Source organism: Odocoileus virginianus, chromosome 7 (genome assembly GCF_023699985.2).
Source record: "Odocoileus virginianus isolate 20LAN1187 ecotype Illinois chromosome 7, Ovbor_1.2, whole genome shotgun sequence".
Classification (NCBI taxonomy): Eukaryota; Metazoa; Chordata; class Mammalia; order Artiodactyla; family Cervidae; genus Odocoileus; species Odocoileus virginianus.
This window is the reverse complement of record NC_069680.1, coordinates 23,762,387-23,779,713: the sequence shown is the minus strand read 5'-3', so window position 1 is coordinate 23,779,713 and position 17,327 is coordinate 23,762,387. Positions and strand designations below refer to the sequence as shown.

The window sequence follows — 17,327 nt, the reverse complement described above, 5'->3', positions numbered from 1 at the left end:
CTCTGCCTTCAGTTCAGCTGCTCAGTTCTATCAGATTTTGCAACCTCATGGACTGCAGCATGCCAGGCTTTCTTTTTTTTTTTAATTTTTTTAAATTTTGATTTTTTTTTTATAGGCTAATTACTTTACATCATTACAGTAGTTTTTGTCATACATTGAAATGAATCAGCCATGGATTTATATGTATTCCCCATCCCAGTCCCCCCCTCCCACCTCCCTCTCCACCCGATCCTTCTGGGTCTTCCCAGTGCACCAGGCCCGAGCACTTGTCTCATGCACCCAATCTGGGCTGGTGATCTGTTTCACCCTAGATAATATACATGTTTCAATGCTGTTCTCTTGAAACATCCCACCCTTGCCTTCTCCCAGAGTCCACAAGTCTGTTCTATATATCTGAGTCTCTTTTTCTGTTTTGCATATAGGGTTATCATTACCATCTTTCTAAAGTCCATATATATGTGTTAGTATACTGTAATGGTCTTTATCTTTCTGGCTTACTTTGCTCTGTATAATGGGCTCCAGTTTCATCCATCTCATTAGAACTGATTCAAATGAATTCTTTTTAATGGCTGAGTAATATTCCATGGTGTATATGTACCACAGCTTCCTCATCCATTCGTCTGCTGATGGGCATCTGGGTTGCTTCCATGTCCTGGCTATTATAAACAGAGCTGCGATGAACATTGGGGTGCACGTGTCTCTTTCAGATCTGGTTTCCTTGGTGTGTATGCCCAGAAGTGGGATTGCTGGGTCATATGGCAGTTCTATTTCCAGCTTTTTAAGAAATCTCCACACTGTTTTCCATAGTGGCTGTACTAATTTGCATTCCCACCAACAGTGTAAGAGGGTTCCCTTTTCTCCACACCCTCTCCAGCATTTATTGCTTGTAGACTTTTGGATAGCAGCCATCCTGACTGCACGCCAGGCTTTCTTGTCTATCACCAACTCCCAGAGCTTGCTCAAACTCATGTCCATCAAGTCAGTTATGCCATCCAACCATCTCATCCTCTGTCATATCTTGCCTTGTCATCCTTGTAGTATTTTGCCATATCTGGTATTAATTAAACATTTTATGATTCTATTTTTTTTCTCCTCTCTTAGCATAACAATTATATTTTGTTTGCTTTTTTAAATGGTTGTCATTGAGTTTGCAGGATATATTTACAACTAATCCAAGTTCTTTTTCAAATAGCTACTATACAGGCATTTCAGGTACCTTTTTATAACAGTATTCACAGTTCCTACCTGGTGGTGGTTTAGTCACTAAGTCATGTCCAACTCTTGTGACTCCATGGACTATAGCCCACCAGCCTCCTCTGTCAATGGGATTCTCCAGGCAGGAATACTGGAGTGGGTTGCCATTTCCCTCTCCAGGGGATCTTCCTGACCCAGGAATCGAACCCTGGTCTCTTGCACTGCAGGTGGATTCTTTACCGACTAAGCTATGAGGGGAGCCCTCGTAGTTCCTGCTTCCTATCCCTTAAAACACGGCTATCATTCATTTCACTTATCTATAAGCTTGCACCCTGTATTATTATTTTAACTAAAAAATCTGTTATCTGTCAGATCAAATAAGATTTTGAAAGATTAAAAATTGATTTTACCTCTCCATTTATTCCTTCTCTAATGCTTTTCTTTTAAAAGTAGGTCTGAGTTTCTGACCTATATTATTTTCTGTCTTTCTGGGGAATTTCTTAAACATTTCTTGCATATCAGATCTAGTGGTGACAAATCCCCTCCATTTTTCTTTGAGAAAGTCTTCTTTTTCACATTTGAAGGATAATTTTGCTGGAAACAGAATTCTAGGCTGGTGGTTCTTTTCCTTTCAATACTTGAAATATTTCACTTCCCTTTCTTCTTGCTTGCATGGTTTCTAACAAGAAGACTGATGTAATTCTTATCCTTGCTCCTCTATAGATAAAAATTTTTCCTCTCTCTGGCTTTTAAAAGGATTTCTTTTTGTCTTTGAGAATTTGTTTTGAAGATTCTGCAGTTTGAACATGATATGCCTACATGCAGGTTTTTAGCATTTATCCTGCTTGTCTGTACTGCCTCAATTTAAAAATCCAAATAAATTTAAATAAAAGTTGTTTCCCTGTCACACTACCCACATTTTAGGTGCTCAGTAGGGACATGTGGCTAGTGGTTACCAGTGCATACGTGCATGTATGCTAAGTTACTTCAGTCGTGTCTGACTGTGTAACCCCAGGGACTGTAGCCTGCCAGGCTCCTCTGTCCATGGGATTCTCCAGGCAAGAAAACTGACTGGAGCGGAAACGTCTAGAAGAGGAGGGAAGGAGTCTAACCTTAGGTCTCCTGGCAGTGAGTGCCCCACAGAGGAGTGTCTCTAGGACTCCACCCTTCCCTGAGACGCTTGGTGCTCATACCTAGCTCCTCGCCTCTGCTCATAGCACAGCTCTTTCCTGGCATGTCCCTCTGTATTTCACTGCACACCCCTCCCAAACTTGCTGTCTACTCAACAACACTTTATTCAAAGAAACACATTTATTTTTTAAAATTTCAGTTAAATCATTTAGCTTTTATTTTGGCTGTGCTGGGTCTCTGCTGCTGCACAAGGGCTTCCTCCAGCTGTGGAGAGCAGTGGTTCCTCTCCAGTTGTGGTGCACAGGCTTCTCACTGCAGTGGTTTCTCCTGTTGCAGAGCATGGACTCGAGGGCACGCAGGCTTCAGTAGCTCTCGGGCTCTAGAGAGCACATGGGCTTAGCTGCCCCATGGCATGTGGATGAAGGACTGAAACTGTGTGCCCTGCACAGGCAGGTGGATTCTTAACCACTGGACCACCAGGGAAGTCCCACATTTCAATTTAATGCAAGAATCATGGGTCTATCACCATGCAGAGTCCTTCACGTCATTAGTGCCAAGGGTCAAACCTCACTCTTAAGTTTCATAAACTCAATTTCACACTCAGTTTATATAAACTGTTAATGGAACCAAACATGCTAGTGTTGCCAGCAATTTATTGTCAAGTATGAAAGTTAAAAACAAAGACAACTATCTATAATTGGCAGTTTCATAAATAAAAGGACATTCTAATAGTGCCCTCTTCCAACTCCCCAAACCTCTGCCCCAAGATATGAAACTTTGCATTATTTTTCTCATTGGGGCCTGAAGGATGAAAACTTTGTGTCTAGTGAAGTTGCTCAATCGTGTCTGACTCTTTGCAATTCCATGGAATTTTCCAGGCAAGAGTACTGGAGTGGGCCATTTCATCCTTCAGGGGATCCTCCCGACCCAGGGATTGAACCCAGGTCTGTTGTGTGACACAAGTCCAAACCTAGTATTTGTCGATCTCTTTTCTTCTTCAATTAATTTTTTAAAATCACCTTTTCCTCCTATTTGTCTTTTACTAGTTGTATGATCTTGGGCAAGTCATATGGCCGCTCTGGCCTTCGTTTCCTTTGTTGTCCAGAAAGGGCAAGAAATAATCACTTTGCTGTAATAAAATGGACAAGGTCTGTCTTTAAGAACATGGGTACTGAGATCTAGCAAGTAGCCTTTAAATCTAAGGAGTTGGAGAAGCTGGATAAAGCTAGGGTCTTCCTGCAACTACACAGCTATCCTTAGGCTTTTTTTTTTTCTCATTGTGTGAGGCACAGGTGATGCTTAGCAATGTAACAGCAATATGACCTCTTAACAGGCACATAGCCAGCACAGTGGGCCTTGGGGTCAAGAATGTTGAAACTGACTTCAAAAGTTTACCTGTTTCTCCAAGTTTCATGATTTCACCTTTTTAAACACTGTAAAAAGATGACCAACTTTATTGCCAACAGGGGGAAAACATAAGGACAGACTGGTTTAAATTATTTGCCTATACAGAGTTAAAGATTAAGGAATACTACTTAGTTGAAGGCAGTCACTCATTCTTATACTTTACTTCTGGACTGTTACTGTTTGAAAAATCCCCTTTAAAATAGTGGTTGCAAACTGGAGACCTGTGCACTGAATTCAGCTTTTATACATGCTGTGTTTGGCCTGTACAGTTAAAAAGTTCTTTTAAAATAACATTTAATAGCTGTACTAAGGGAAAAAAAAATCTGACTTTCACCTTCTGTTTGAAAATTGCAAGATACGGCAGCACTGGGGACAAGACAGCAACTGGCTCTGACATCTGTCTTCTTTAAAAGAGGGAAGAGTTCAATTCACCTACCCTGCCAATCCACAGAACACCTACATGTATACTCCAACCTAGGGGATATTTACTAAGTACCTGTTGGTTTGGAAGACGCTAGAATTGGCGAGGACAGTCTGAGATGTTAACTTTTAACCTGAGATCTGCAGGATCTAGAAATAGTGATCACAACCCCTGTTCCTCAGTTTCCTTATGTGTCAACTGAGGCTGACAACGTGCAGTTGTGGGAAGGATCAGCGATGGAGTAATTGCAAAGGGCTGGCTTGAACTTGGGGTCCCGGACTCGGGGTCCCCGGGGGTGGGCACCGCTACAATCCACGCTCATCCTGGGAGACCCCTGGACCCAACACCGACGGGGGGCCCCTAGGCGCTGGGACCCATCGCACCTGCTTCGCTCTCCACTCCTCCCCGCCGTGGGCCCCCGCGCTCCGCAGAGGTCGGCCCCGGGGCGTCGAGAGGCGTGGCCGGCCCGCGCGAACCTAGAGGCAGCCATGGCCTCGATGGTGGAGTACAAGGGACTCAAAGCCGGCTACCGCTGCGGCTACTGCGACTCCGAGGAGGGCAAAGCGTCCTGTGGTGAGTGGTCCGTCCAACGGGGTCTGCGCGGCTGCCTCGCGAACAAACCCCCACAACGCCCGTCGCGCTTCAGGCTAGGCCCTCGCGGGGGGGAGCACCCAGGCCCAGTCCCCAGCTCCCGCTTCCCTTCCCCACGCGTTTCTTCCCAGACCGTTGCCTTTCATAGTCTCTCGGTCTCACTCTTACCGAAGATGGCGGTCTCTTTCGGAGAAAGAGCGGAAATAGCGGAAGGCTGCCCTCGGTCAAGATGGCGCAGGCGGCTTCAGCGCCGAGGACGCTCTCGGCGAGGCTAGGCCTGCTGGCGCCCGGGCGGCGCGGTGCATTGTGGGGTGGCGGCGTCGGCGGTGGGGTTGGGTTGGGCCGTGCCTCGTTTGAGGGGCCGGGGCCATGGCGTCCTGGGCTGCGCTTTCGCCCAGCATCGTGGAATATTTCGAGGGCGAGGACTTCTATCGCTGCGGCTACTGCAAGAACGAGTCGGGCAGTCGCTCCAATGGTGAGCGGGCCGGGCTGGTGGGCGGGGAAGGGAGCCGGTAGCTCGGCGGCGGGCGGGTGTCCTCGGGGGGTCGCGGCGTCTCGGGCCGAGTGGCTGGAGGGTGGTGTCCTCGCAGCGGCCCAGGCGTAGCCCCTGCGCCGTCCGGCCTTCGTGGAGCGAATGCGGAACGCGGTTCTCCCTGAGTGCCGTGGCTGTCAGAATTTGAAGATGGACCTCACCCCTGATGGAGCAGGGAAGCTTCTAGAGGCTCATTTTTCACACCCGCGGTCGGACTTGCGAGATAATTTGCGTCTCGCAGGAGCCAAGTGTGGAAACAGGTGTCCGTCATCAGTGGGAGACCGTTAAGTACACGCCTGTCTGGCTGACCTGTGATTTCAGATGCTGTTGTCGGGGTGTTCCCGGTGGTCAGCGCAAGACTCGAGGCTGAGGAACGATGAGTGTCGGGTACTGTCTGTGTAGACAGAGTGTGTGTGTGTGTGTGTGTGTGTGTGTGTGTGTGTGTGTGTAAAACACGTGAGTGGATATACGTGAATAAAATGTCCCTGGAGAAATATATAAGAAACTGACGGTAGCCGCTGCTTGCGAGGGGCCCCTGTTCGTACTATTGGGCTTGAAAATGGTACCAGGTGCTTGTTGTCATTTCTCCACCCACCTCGGTGACCACGACAGAGCCAGCCTACAGTGCCCCCTCCCGTGATTCAAGTTTCTTCCCGAAGAATTTTTGTTCGTTTGTAAACAGAACGTCATGTTTATTTCTTGCAGTGTCATGCTTTGGCAAAAGTATATGCACTTATTTTAAAGAATAATCTATCATTGTCGGAAATGGGATATCCATGGAGGCTTAAATTTGGGTGGTTTCCTTATTAAAAAAAAAAATTGTCCTGTCCTGGGGCAGTGATTTGGGCGATGATGGTGTGTCCCTGTATTCATTAAGTAAAAATGTTTATTTTCTTGTGGGTGAGAGGCGGTAGAATGTAGTATAACGCAGTCGTTAGCGACAGTTAAGAAGATGAGTTAAGTGAAAAAAATTTATAGTCTTGGGTTAAACGGAGGAAATAAGAAGGATGCAAATACTGGGTGAGATGATTACAGCCCAGGGAGGGAAAAAACCCGTAGGGTGACAGTGACTGCCTTAGGGTATTAGAGGTTTTTTTCTCTTCTCTGTTTCAAATTTTAGTGTTACGATTATAATACATATGTAAGAAATTTATATTATAATGTAGATTTATTATATGTTATAAAAATACAGTCCATGGACTTCTCCTGGCCAGAATATTGAACTGGAGTGGATAGCCATTCCCTTCTCCAGGGGATTTTCCCAATCCAGGATCAAACCCAGATTTCTTGAATTGCAGGCGGGTTCTTTACCAGCTGAGCTACCAGGGAATCCCATATGTAACATAATTTGTGTTATACATGTCCAAAATTAATATTAGGTCCTTAACTATTTTCCTAGTAATTTTAGTAAAAGAAAGTCAATTAATATAGATGTCCTTTGTTTAGTTTTGTGGAAAGAACCTACTTTCAACCTTTTCATCTAAAGAGATACCTGTAAATTTCTATCAGTTCTATCATCTTGTTTTTAATTTTAATAGTAATCTTTACTATAGGGCACTCCACCTATTAGGTAGGAAGGTTTTATTATTCCCATTTTACAGATGAGGAAATTAAGCCTCATAGAGTAACTTAGTGTCAGTGAGCGCCACCCAGGCTTCTGACATTTCTGTTGTATTTATGCCCTTGCTTTTCTCTTTACATTCTGTTCTATAAAGCCTATCTCTGTCTTTATGTACTTTTGATGCAGTTTATTGTTTACAAGAGTAAAATCCAACTTTCTTTACCATTAATTCAGTTTTTTCTCATAATCTTCATTTTTTTCATGGTTGCATAATTTTTTCATCCTGTTGATAACAAATTAGTCTCTGTAATCACTTTTGTGTTCAAAAGCATTTGGATTACTTTCATTTTTTTATGTTTAAAAGGAATATTGCTGTATGTATACTTCTGTCTTATTTTCAGTGTGTAAGACTATGCTGTAAACAAAATAAGGAGAATTTATATGCACAAGAAAACATTTTCTTTTTAATTCTTCTGAAGAGACCAGCTTATTAAATTATTGGGGTCATTGTTATGGCTTAAAGGTACAATGTAATTTGCAGTGAGATCTTAAATTTATGATGTCACAGAAACTGTTGACCAATCCTTAAGTGCATGTGATCACTTTCTGTGTTTTATTTTTAAAATTAAGATTAAATACATCATGTCCTTCATTTGTGTTGTGTATTGTTTTAAACTAAAAAGTACTAAGTATATGCAGACTTTGATTTCTCCAGTGTGAGCTGGATTTTTTTGCTTCCATATTCACATTTTAAAAATAATGCTTTGAATATAGAAAAGTAAAAATACCACCTGTTGTTATGAACATGGCACTTATTTTTCAGGCATGTGGGCACATTCAATGACTGTGCAGGATTATCAGGATCTCATAGACCGAGGATGGCGAAGGTAAATGTCCTTAGTGTAAAGTTCCTTCTGGGTACTCAGGTTTTTCTTATAATTGAAACATATTATTTGCCTTTTAAATGTCTTCCTGTTGCTGGAAATAGGTTTAATAAAATTTTTATTACATTTTGTATGTACAGATTGTTTTCTCCTTTTAAGGATGTTGGGCTTCCTTGGTGGCTCAGATGGTAAAGAACCCACCCGCAATGTGGGAGACCTGGATTCGATCCCTGGGTTGGGAAGATCCCCTGGAAAAGGAAATGGCAACCCATTCCAGTATCCTTGCCTGGAGAATTCCATGGACAGAGGAGCCTGGCGGGCTATAGTCCATAGGGTCACAGAGAGTTGGACACGACTGAGCGACTTTCACTTTAAGGATATTTATTAGGAAAATTTCACAGATGTAGAGAGAACATTGTAATGAACTTCATGTACTAATCACCAGGCATCAGCAGTTGTTAACATTTTGCCAATCGTTTCATCAGTTTTCCTTGCTCCCTTCAATGGACTGAATGTGTCTCCCCCTGAGTTCATATGTTAAGTCCTATATGGAGGTAGGGCCTTTGGAAGGTGATTAGGTTATGAAGATGGATGGGATCATGAATGGGATTCTAGTGCCTTTATAGAAGAGACCACAGAGAGTTCCCTTGCCCCTTCTGCCACGTGAGGATATGTAGAAAAGATGAACCAGAAAGCTTGTCTTCACTCGACGACATTTCTGTTGGCACCTTGATCTTGGACTTCCCAGCCCCCAGAACTACCAGGAATACATTTCTGTTGTTTATAAGCCACTCAGTCTATGGTATTTTGTTATAGCAGCTTCAGTGGGATGAGATATTCCCCGCTCCCCTCCTCCCACAAAATTATTTAAAACAAATTTCAGATATCATGTCATTATACTTGTACTAAATATGTGTTTCTAAGAGAGAAGGATTTTTTTCTCTTTCTTAACATATGCTCAATATCATTACCATACTTTCCAATTTAGTGATAATTTGATGTCACCTGTTACCTAGTTTTGAGATTTTCTGCTCATCTCAAAAAATTTTCTTTTACAGTTGGTTTATTTGCATCAGGATTTCCTTAGGTCCACACCTTGCCTTTGATGGCCATGTTTTATTGGCAGCTATTTTTGAGTAGATGATTTTAGCATAACTATTAGGCAAGGCTCCTTGTGTAAATATGAGCAGTATTAAGTGCCGTGTACCACTGCTGCCCAGAGGACATGGATTGAGCCCAGCAAATGAAACTTCATAGCTTTCCTTAAACATAAGAATGAGGCCCAAAATGTGGATAGATGTAGGTCAGATGTGGCAGGACTTTGTGTGCCATGATAAGGAGATTTAGTTTTTGTTTTTTTTTTTATTAATGGTACAGGGGAGCTATTGAAGGCTTTTGTGTCAGAGAGAAAAGTGATGGAATTTGAGATCTGGAAATGATGATTCAGATAGCAGAGAGGTGTCTGAGGGAGTGATTCTGAAGGCAGGAAAATGAGTCCCAGAGATTACTGCAGTGTCCAGGTGTGAGGTGGTGAGGAGCTGCTGTCCTAGTCAGTAGCGGTGACTGTAGGTTAGGAGCTGGATCGGAGGGGACAGACTCACGAGACGTTTTGGAAGTAGAACGCTTGCTGGCAGCAAATGGAGGTGCACGGGAGGGGAGAGCCTAGGAAGACTCCCAGGTTTTCGGCTTGGGAACTGAACTCCTGTGTGTTTGCTAGGACTGCCGTAACAGAACACTACAGTTTGGGCTGCTGGAGCGAGAGAAATGTATTTTCTCATGGTTCAGTAGGCTGGAAGTCCAGAATCCAGGTGTTCACAGCGTTGGTTTGTCCTGAGGCTTCCTTCTCTCCTTGCCTTACACCTGGTTGCGTTTTTGCTGTTTCCTCACGTGGTCCTTTCTGTGTGTGTATCTGCTGTTTTGTTTAGTGTGTCTTTTTAGAACACTCATCTGTTTATTTTTGGCTGTGCTGGGTCTGTCGTTGCGGTGGTCAGGGGCAGCTCTCTTGCCACAGTGCCTGGCTTCTCACGGTGGCGACGTCCCCTGTGGCGCCCAGGCCCTGAGGCCCTCAGCCCTCAGTAGTTGGGCTCCGGCTCCAGAGCAGAGACTCAGTAGTTGTGGCGTGTGGGCTTAGTTGCTCCTGGCATGTGGGATCTTCCCGGATCAGGGATCGAATCCATGTCTCCTGCATTGGCAGGAGGATTCTTTATCACTGAGCCCCTAGGGAAGCCCTGATGGTTCTTTTTATGTCCAATTTCCTTTTGTGATAAGAACACCAGTCAGGTTGGATTAGGGCATATGCAAATCTGGAAAAAATTTGATCTTGTAGTGCCATGGCTCTGCATCAGCTGAGATCCAGAAATCTTGGAAAGGATCAGATTGGCTTGGGAGTCCGTCATGCTGGTGCCTGTGGAACCCCCACGTGTGGATGTCGTAGGCAGCAGCATGCATCAGTATCAAGGGTGGGCAGTGGATGGAGGCATGGAAGGGATTGCAGATGCTTGATGAGAGGGTAACCGAGGTGATCAGTTGTGGAGTACATATGTCAAGGTTTGGGAAAGGAAAACCTGGACTCTGGTCCTTGGATTACACACCATGTAAGATCATTTAGCTTGTGAAGAGTAACTCAGCCTCAGTATTTTTATACTATTGATTAGATTTTTACCTTAATTAATTTTGTGCTCCTGTACCAATCCACTTTGCTGCCTATGAGAAATGTGTATGAAATTAACAAAACTATTCTATAATTTTAGAAGCGGGAAATATGTGTACAAACCTGTCATGAATCAAACATGTTGTCCTCAGTACACCATAAGGTAAGAATTTTGATTAATATATTCTATTAATATGAAGGTTATATATAATTTTTTAGTAGAATTCTGCTTTTTCAAGTGTATTTCTGTTCTAGGTAGACATTCTTTATAAAGAAGAGCAGACAAGTTTTTTCTGTATACTGATGCTATATTCATATGCTGATTGGTAGCTTTTAATAATATGATTAGTTCAGATACAAATATTAATGTGATATAAAATATACTATTTAGCAATCTAATCAATAATACATGAAATATTGGGAGAATATTGGCAAATACTTAAATTACTTTTAGATATCAAATTTTTATCACTTTAGCTTGGGGTCGCTAAGAGTTGTGCATGATTTAGCGACTGAACAACAACAGCAGCAACAATTCCAATGCTCTTGTGTATTATTTGACAGTGGTTTCATTCAGACAGTGCTGCAGAATCCTGTATAAGGAATAAGGAAGAGGAGGCTGGCACTTAACCTGCATCTGTTTAGAGCCTAGTCATCACTGGAAAACCCAAACTAAAAAGTCTGGTTTCCTACAGAGTGTTTGCTTGGTTTTTCTTAATATTTTCTGTTTCTGTTGTGCCCCCTCTTACTCCACCCTAACATGGGAGGATTTTTCCCTTCTTCTCTGATTAGGAAGGTCCCTCCTCTTCTCCCTCATTATCTTCTTCCCCTCCCCCTTCCTCTTCTCTTTCCCCTCCCTCTTCCCCATCTTCTGGTAGGAAAAATAAGGAAAGTTTGTTAACATTGTGGAGAGCATGTCTACAGTTTCAACCTATATGTATACTCTAGATAAAGCAACACAGTGGTGTCCCATCATGCTTGGTGGGCCGTCACATCTGTCCCTTAGTTACTCTTAACGTGTTTTGAGGTTGTAGACTCTAGTGAGAATTTGATAACAGAACAAAACGGGGAACATATAGACAAAAATAATGTAACATTGAACATACTAATTTTAGGGTGATCACTGACTTTCAAAATTCACTGATTCCTGGTTAATCCTGTCTCTTTTCTAACTGGTCAAGGTACTGGTATGATAAAGAAAAAAGATAACTACCTAGTTTGCTCACAACATCTCATTTAGTGTAAAATTGTGACAAAGTATCTCTTTCAGCTTTAGCCTTTATGAAGTGGTAATGTCTTCAAAGACAGAAATCATTTTCCTTCAGATAACAGTTTCTCATTGGATTATGGTTAGGATTCTTTTGAAATAAGTCTGAAGTTGATTGGCCTGAACCTCGAGAATCTCTATTCAGAAAAGGCCCGTTTCAGTGGGTTACAGAAAAAGATAAAAGCATCTACAATTTATTGGGCTCCTGTCTCATACAAAGCACTGTTTCAGGTGTGTTGCTTTTATGAAAAGGGACTCAATGAACATTGCAAGACAAAGTAATTACAAAGTGTGATTTTTTTTTTTTTTTTTTTTGCATTTTATAATTTTACATGGGATCAAACATTTCCTGAAGGGACCTCCCTGGTGATCCAGTGCCTAAGATTCCAAGCTCCCAATGCAGGGGGCCCCAGTTTGATCCGTGGTCAGGGAACCTAATCCCACATGCTGCAACAAAAGATCCTGAGTGTCACAGCTAATACCTAGTGCAGCCAAATTAAAAAAAGAAATTTCCTAAATTGTTATTCCTTATACAACTTCATTTTTACATGTTGATTTTTTTGGAGTCGTTTTGCATATTCTTTGGGTTGTTTTGCTGTTTACTATAGTAGTTGTGCAGTGAGGCCTTAGGTAAATGCAGTGTGGTCTAGCCTGTAACTTTGATTTTTGTTAGGCAGATGCTAGGGCCTGTCCAGTATGTGAATAAAAGTGAGGATGAACTTCCCTGTCTATGAATTATTTTTTCGATTTTAATTTTTATTAATATCATATTTGCTAACACTTTAAAGAATCAAATAGTTCCCGTAAAGCTTATTTTGCAAAATGGCAGTCCTCTGAACCACTCCCCTCCCCTCCAATTCCTATTTTCTGTTTCTCATTGCAGTCACTTTCAAACGTTTTAACTGATTCTTTTGTTTTTTCATCTCTATGTCTTTAAGTAACATGCTTATGCTTCAGTGGTAGCTCAGGTGGAAAAGAATCTGCCCGCAATGCAGGAGACCAGGGTTCAGGGAATGGCTTCCCACTGCAGTATTCTTGCCTGGAAAATTCCATGGACAGAGGAGCCTGGCAGGCTACAGTCCATGGGGCTGCAAAGAGTCGGACAGGACTGAACAACTTTCACTTTCATTTTTATATAGTAATACTTGATTATTAAAAGGTTGGTTTTCTCCATTATCTCTGGGCTTCTCTCTCTGAAAGATAAGGGTTTAACTTTATTTTACCCCACTTCCCCTTGTCACATTCACACTCCTATTTGTCTTCATCCCCAACTTCCCAAATTAGAAATGTTATCCTTTTGGATGGATGTAGTCATCTCATTATGGCTGTGTAAATAGACTTCACACCTCAGCCATGTAGTTGCTGTTCAGTCTTTAAGTCATGTCCAACTCTTTGCAACCCTGTGGACTGCAGCACGCCAGGCCTCCCTGTTCTTCACTATCTCTTGGAATTTGCTCAAACGCATGTTCATTGAGACGATGATGCTATCCAACCATCTCATCCTCTGTCATCCCGTACTCCTCCTTCCCTCAATCTTTCCAGTATCAAGGTCTTTTAAATGAGTCAGCTCTTCGCATCAGGTGGCCAAAGTATTACTTTATCTTTCCTGCACAAGTTTTTACTTTCCCTGGTGTTGGCTCATTGTCATTTTTGTTTACTTGGTCTTTGAGGCAACAATTACCAATTTATCTGGAAGTGCTTCCCCAGAGGTGTAAATTTCCTCTTGCTATGTTTAGATGCTTCAGGTACTGTATCATTTTTATCTTCTTGATGAAAATCTTACGGAATCTTGTGACCTGCTGTGATCTGAACAGCCTCTAAGCCTGATAAATCACTGGAGTCTCTCTTTGACTCTCATCTTGAGGATTCCTTTTGGGTCTTGGTTTGCATCTTGTCTCTTCTACCCTCTTTCTTGTATTATTCCTTTATTTTACTGAAGCACCTCTTCTAATAGTTTCTTGAGGAAAAAGTGCATAGGAGGTAAATTTTCTTAGGCTTTGGAAATGTTTCCATTGACTGCTCAAACTTAACTTATAGTCTGGCTGGGTACAGCAGTGTAGATTGAAAGTAATTTTCCTTTAGAATTTTGAAAGCTTTGCTCCATTGTTGTCTTATTGCTATTGAGCGGTTCAGTGGCATTCTGAGTCTTGTTCCTTTGTCCAAAATGTTTTCTTTCTCTTTGGAAGTTTTTTTTTTTGTCTTCAGTGTTTTGGTGTTTCATAATATGTTTGGCAGTGCATCTGTTTTCATTCCTTACATATGTGCTTGAGACACCCCTCTTGTGTAGGGGTGCCTCCCATCATGTCCCAGGGAAATTTTCTTGTGTTATTTTGTTGATCCTCTCCTTACCATTTTCTTCTTTCTCTTTTCTCATGTTTGTCTTTAGACATTGGACCTTTTAGACTGGTTCTCTTATTATTATTTCTCTTTGATTTTCCATGTCTTCTGGGAGATTTTCTCAACTTCATTTTCCAGGTCTTCTGTGTTCTATTTAACTTTTAATTTCTTCTGCTCTGTTTTTACTTCTAAGAGAGACTTTTGTTCTTGGCTCTTAGGTTAAGGTTTCCTTCCCCCTGTACATGCGATGTCCTGCAGGTTACTTTCTCCATCCCTTTGGCACCTATCTTTGCTTTAGAGGCCCTCCTCTAGTGTCTGGTGATTCCAGTGTCCCATTGGAAATTTTATGTACCTTGGTGGGTCTTGTTTACTATGGTCGTTAAGTAGGGTGGTCTGGCTAACCTCTTCTTTGGGAGAATCTCTGGGTCAGTATTTTTCATTCTGATCACATTCTGGAGAGAGTATCATCTGCTGATGTTCTGGGACTGGGTTGGGGATGTGGGTGACAGAGGTCTCAGCGCTTGACATGAAGGCTTTCATTTAAGCTTACTGTTGGCTGTGAACTTCCTGCTTTCAGCTGTGCCTGTATTCCTCACAGAAGAGCCCCCCTTTTTTAACCCTTTCTGAACCAGTTTTCTGCTGGGCTTAGGGAATTGCCTGTGCTGAGCAGGGGGCAGAGCAGACTTTCAGGGGTCTTCCTAGTTCTGCACCTGCTTTCACTCTTACCTCCTGAGGCGGTAGGCATTGCCAGGCCCTGAGACTTTTAGGGGTGGTGCGGAGAAAACTGGGCATCTTTTTGGCTTTTCTTGCTGTTGGCTTAGGATTCAGTTTCTCTGGTCTGCTAAGTCAGTTAGCACTTGTACATCTGTTTTCTAGCTTCCAGCGTTTCTCCCATTATTTTTTTCCTAGTGGTTTATGTCTTTTGCTTTTATTTTTTAAAAATAATCCCATAACTGTATTTCAGTGAGTTTTGAGATGAGATTAGAGACTACTTTAAGCCCTGTCTTTACCCAGAAATCCCAGTCATGAGCTTTTCTTCATTATACTATTATCTAGAACTGATTTTATTTCCTCATAGTTTTAGTTCACTTTTTAAATACTTATTTTGCTTTCCTAGGTGCCGACCTTTACAGTTTCAGCCATCAAAATCTCACAAGAAGGTTTTGAAAAAAATGTTGAAATTTCTGGCTAAAGGGGAAATTTCAAAAGGAAATTGTGAGGGTAAGATGAGATGGCGGCTAAGAACTATTTATTTTAAATAGATGTTTCTTTCCAAGGTTCTCACTTTCGCTCATTTCTTAGGTAGGGGAAGGAGGCCCCACTACAGTCAGGAGCTACTGTTACTGTGATGGTGATGGCTACTCTTAGCTCTGCTCTTAGACTGTTACCACTGGCTCCCAAATCAGGGAGATGGGGAATGTATGCCAGGGAGAGTCCAGCTTGGGAGGAAGACAGGACCTTTGTAAAGATGTCATTTCCTGGAATTTATTGAAATCTTAGTTTTCTTGATTCTTTGAGAATTCTTTATTTTCTTTGACCCTAATGATACCTTGTGAAGTAAATAGAAAGTGATACTGTCTCTGGGCTTCCCTGGTGGCTCAGCAGTAAATAATTTGCCTGCAATGCAGGAGACCCAGGTTCGATCTCTGGGTTGGAAAGATCCTCTGGAGGAGGGCATGGCAACCACTCCAGTACTCTTGCCTGGAGAATCCCATGGACAGAGGAGCTTGGCATGCTACAGTCCATAGGGTAGCACAGAGTCAGACACGACTGAGGCGTCTCAACAGCAATAACAGCACTGTCTCTGGAGAAATAAATGCTTGTATACAACTTAAATAAGATTGCATAATTATTTATAATGCAGAGTAAAGCTCAGATTTTTCATGTTTGAGTAAAGTCTTCAGTAAATTATATTGCCTGAAACTGAAAAGTGGAAGTCGCTCAGTCGTGTCCAACTCTTTTTGACCTGGTGGACTATATAGCCATGGAATTCTCCAGGCCAGAATGCTGGAGGGGGTAGCCTTTCCCTTCTCCAGGGGATCTTCCCAACCCAGGGATCGAATCCAGGTCTCCCGTATTGCAGGTGGATACCTTACCAGCTGAGCCACAAGGAAAGCTCAAGAATATTGGAATAGGATAGCCTATTGGATATTGGATAGGTAGCCTATCCCTTCTCCAAAGGATCTTCCCAACCCAGGAATTGAACCAGGGTCTCCTGCTTTGCAGGTGGATTCTTTACCAACTGAGCTGTGAGGGAAGCCCTGATAATAAGAGTTCTTACCTTGCCTGAAGCTTTCTTTTTTCTTTTTTTCTTATGAATTTTGAATTTGGGTGTATTTCCTCAAATTTCCTAGTAACGTTTAATTAACTTGGGTTTCTTTGCTTTTTCAGTTTTTTCAGTGTTTTGCTGTTTTTTCTTTTTTCTTTTAGCATTTTCCCATAGGCACTCCCTAACACATGACCATAAGAATTGGGAGTGCTGCCCATCCTTAGAGCTCTTTCTCATTTCTCCCATAAGAAATGGCCTACCCTGGGAGCCTCCCACTCCAGTGTTAGCTTGTTAATTCATCCCCCAAGTATGTTTTGAATGCTTACAATGTCCCAGTCCCTCTTTTAAGCACTGGAGCTACAGTGGCCAGCAAAACAGGTACGTTCTTTGCCCTCATGCCCTGCCCTTTACAGAGCAGGATTCAGGACAACTTGGAGCAAACTTGGCAGAGCTGGGGTGAGAAAGAGGCCAGAAGACTCCGGGTCATACTGAAAACATCACAGTTTTGTGTAGCTCTGCTTGGTATTGTCGGTAGGAATCACGTTCTGAGTTTCAAAGGTTAATATTCAGATATGTTTTGAGGATACTGTCCATTTGTAAATTGAGGACTACCTGTCTTTTTATGTAGTTTTTACATTTGGTTTTTTATTTGACTTGTTGTAGGCTTTTGAATTATTTATGTCTGCAACTTAATTCATAGGAGTGATGTATTCATTAGGATAAATAACTGTAGTGAGGAGACACCAGAATGCAATGACTAAAAATTGATACAAGTCTGTTTCTGTCATCACAGTCCAGAGTGGGTTTTCCAGGTTGGCCTGCAGCCCCACCCCCACCCCCGCCACCCCCTGCCCCAGCAATTCTGGGTCTCTCTTCATGTAATTTTTGAGGTCACTCTGGTTTTTACTAATCTAGCCAGTGGGGAGGGGAAAGGGTGGAAGTTCAGGGTCACAAATTTCCTTTAAAACAAGTGAGGCAAAATTGAACATGTCAGTTTGGTTCTATGCCACTGTTGGGAGCTTGGTTACAACCCGTGAAGGGACTGGCACATTCCCTTTCTAGGGCCCCACTGTCTTCACCATA

General features: G+C 42.5%; 1 protein-coding gene and 1 long non-coding RNA gene across 11 annotated transcripts in view; one reads left to right on the top strand and one right to left on the bottom strand.

Annotated features, from left to right (window-relative positions):
* The window catches only part of ATE1 (arginyltransferase 1), a 160,257-nt gene that overhangs the window by 832 nt on the left and 142,098 nt on the right, over nucleotides 1-17,327 (top strand). For 4 of the 10 annotated variants that reach the window (XM_070470310.1, XM_020910787.2, XM_020910780.2 and 1 more), the window contains exons 1-4: nucleotides 5,060-5,219; nucleotides 7,661-7,724; nucleotides 10,472-10,534; nucleotides 15,093-15,196. In XM_070470310.1, coding sequence (XP_070326411.1) covers nucleotides 5,114-5,219; nucleotides 7,661-7,724; nucleotides 10,472-10,534; nucleotides 15,093-15,196 — 337 coding nt within the window. In that variant the 5' untranslated portion in view covers nucleotides 5,060-5,113. Of the gene's footprint in view, nucleotides 1-4,549; nucleotides 4,727-5,059; nucleotides 5,220-5,597; nucleotides 5,664-7,660; nucleotides 7,725-10,471; nucleotides 10,535-15,092; nucleotides 15,197-17,327 lie in introns of those variants that run through there. The other 6 variants (XM_020910804.2, XM_020910793.2, XM_020910821.2 and 3 more) reach the window with 5 other exon arrangements.
* On the bottom strand, nucleotides 2,487-4,624 carry LOC139035984 (uncharacterized). The gene is made up of 2 exons (XR_011488656.1): nucleotides 4,537-4,624; nucleotides 2,487-2,766 (listed from the first exon to the last, which is right to left on the bottom strand). It is a non-coding gene; the product is annotated as an uncharacterized lncRNA (long non-coding RNA).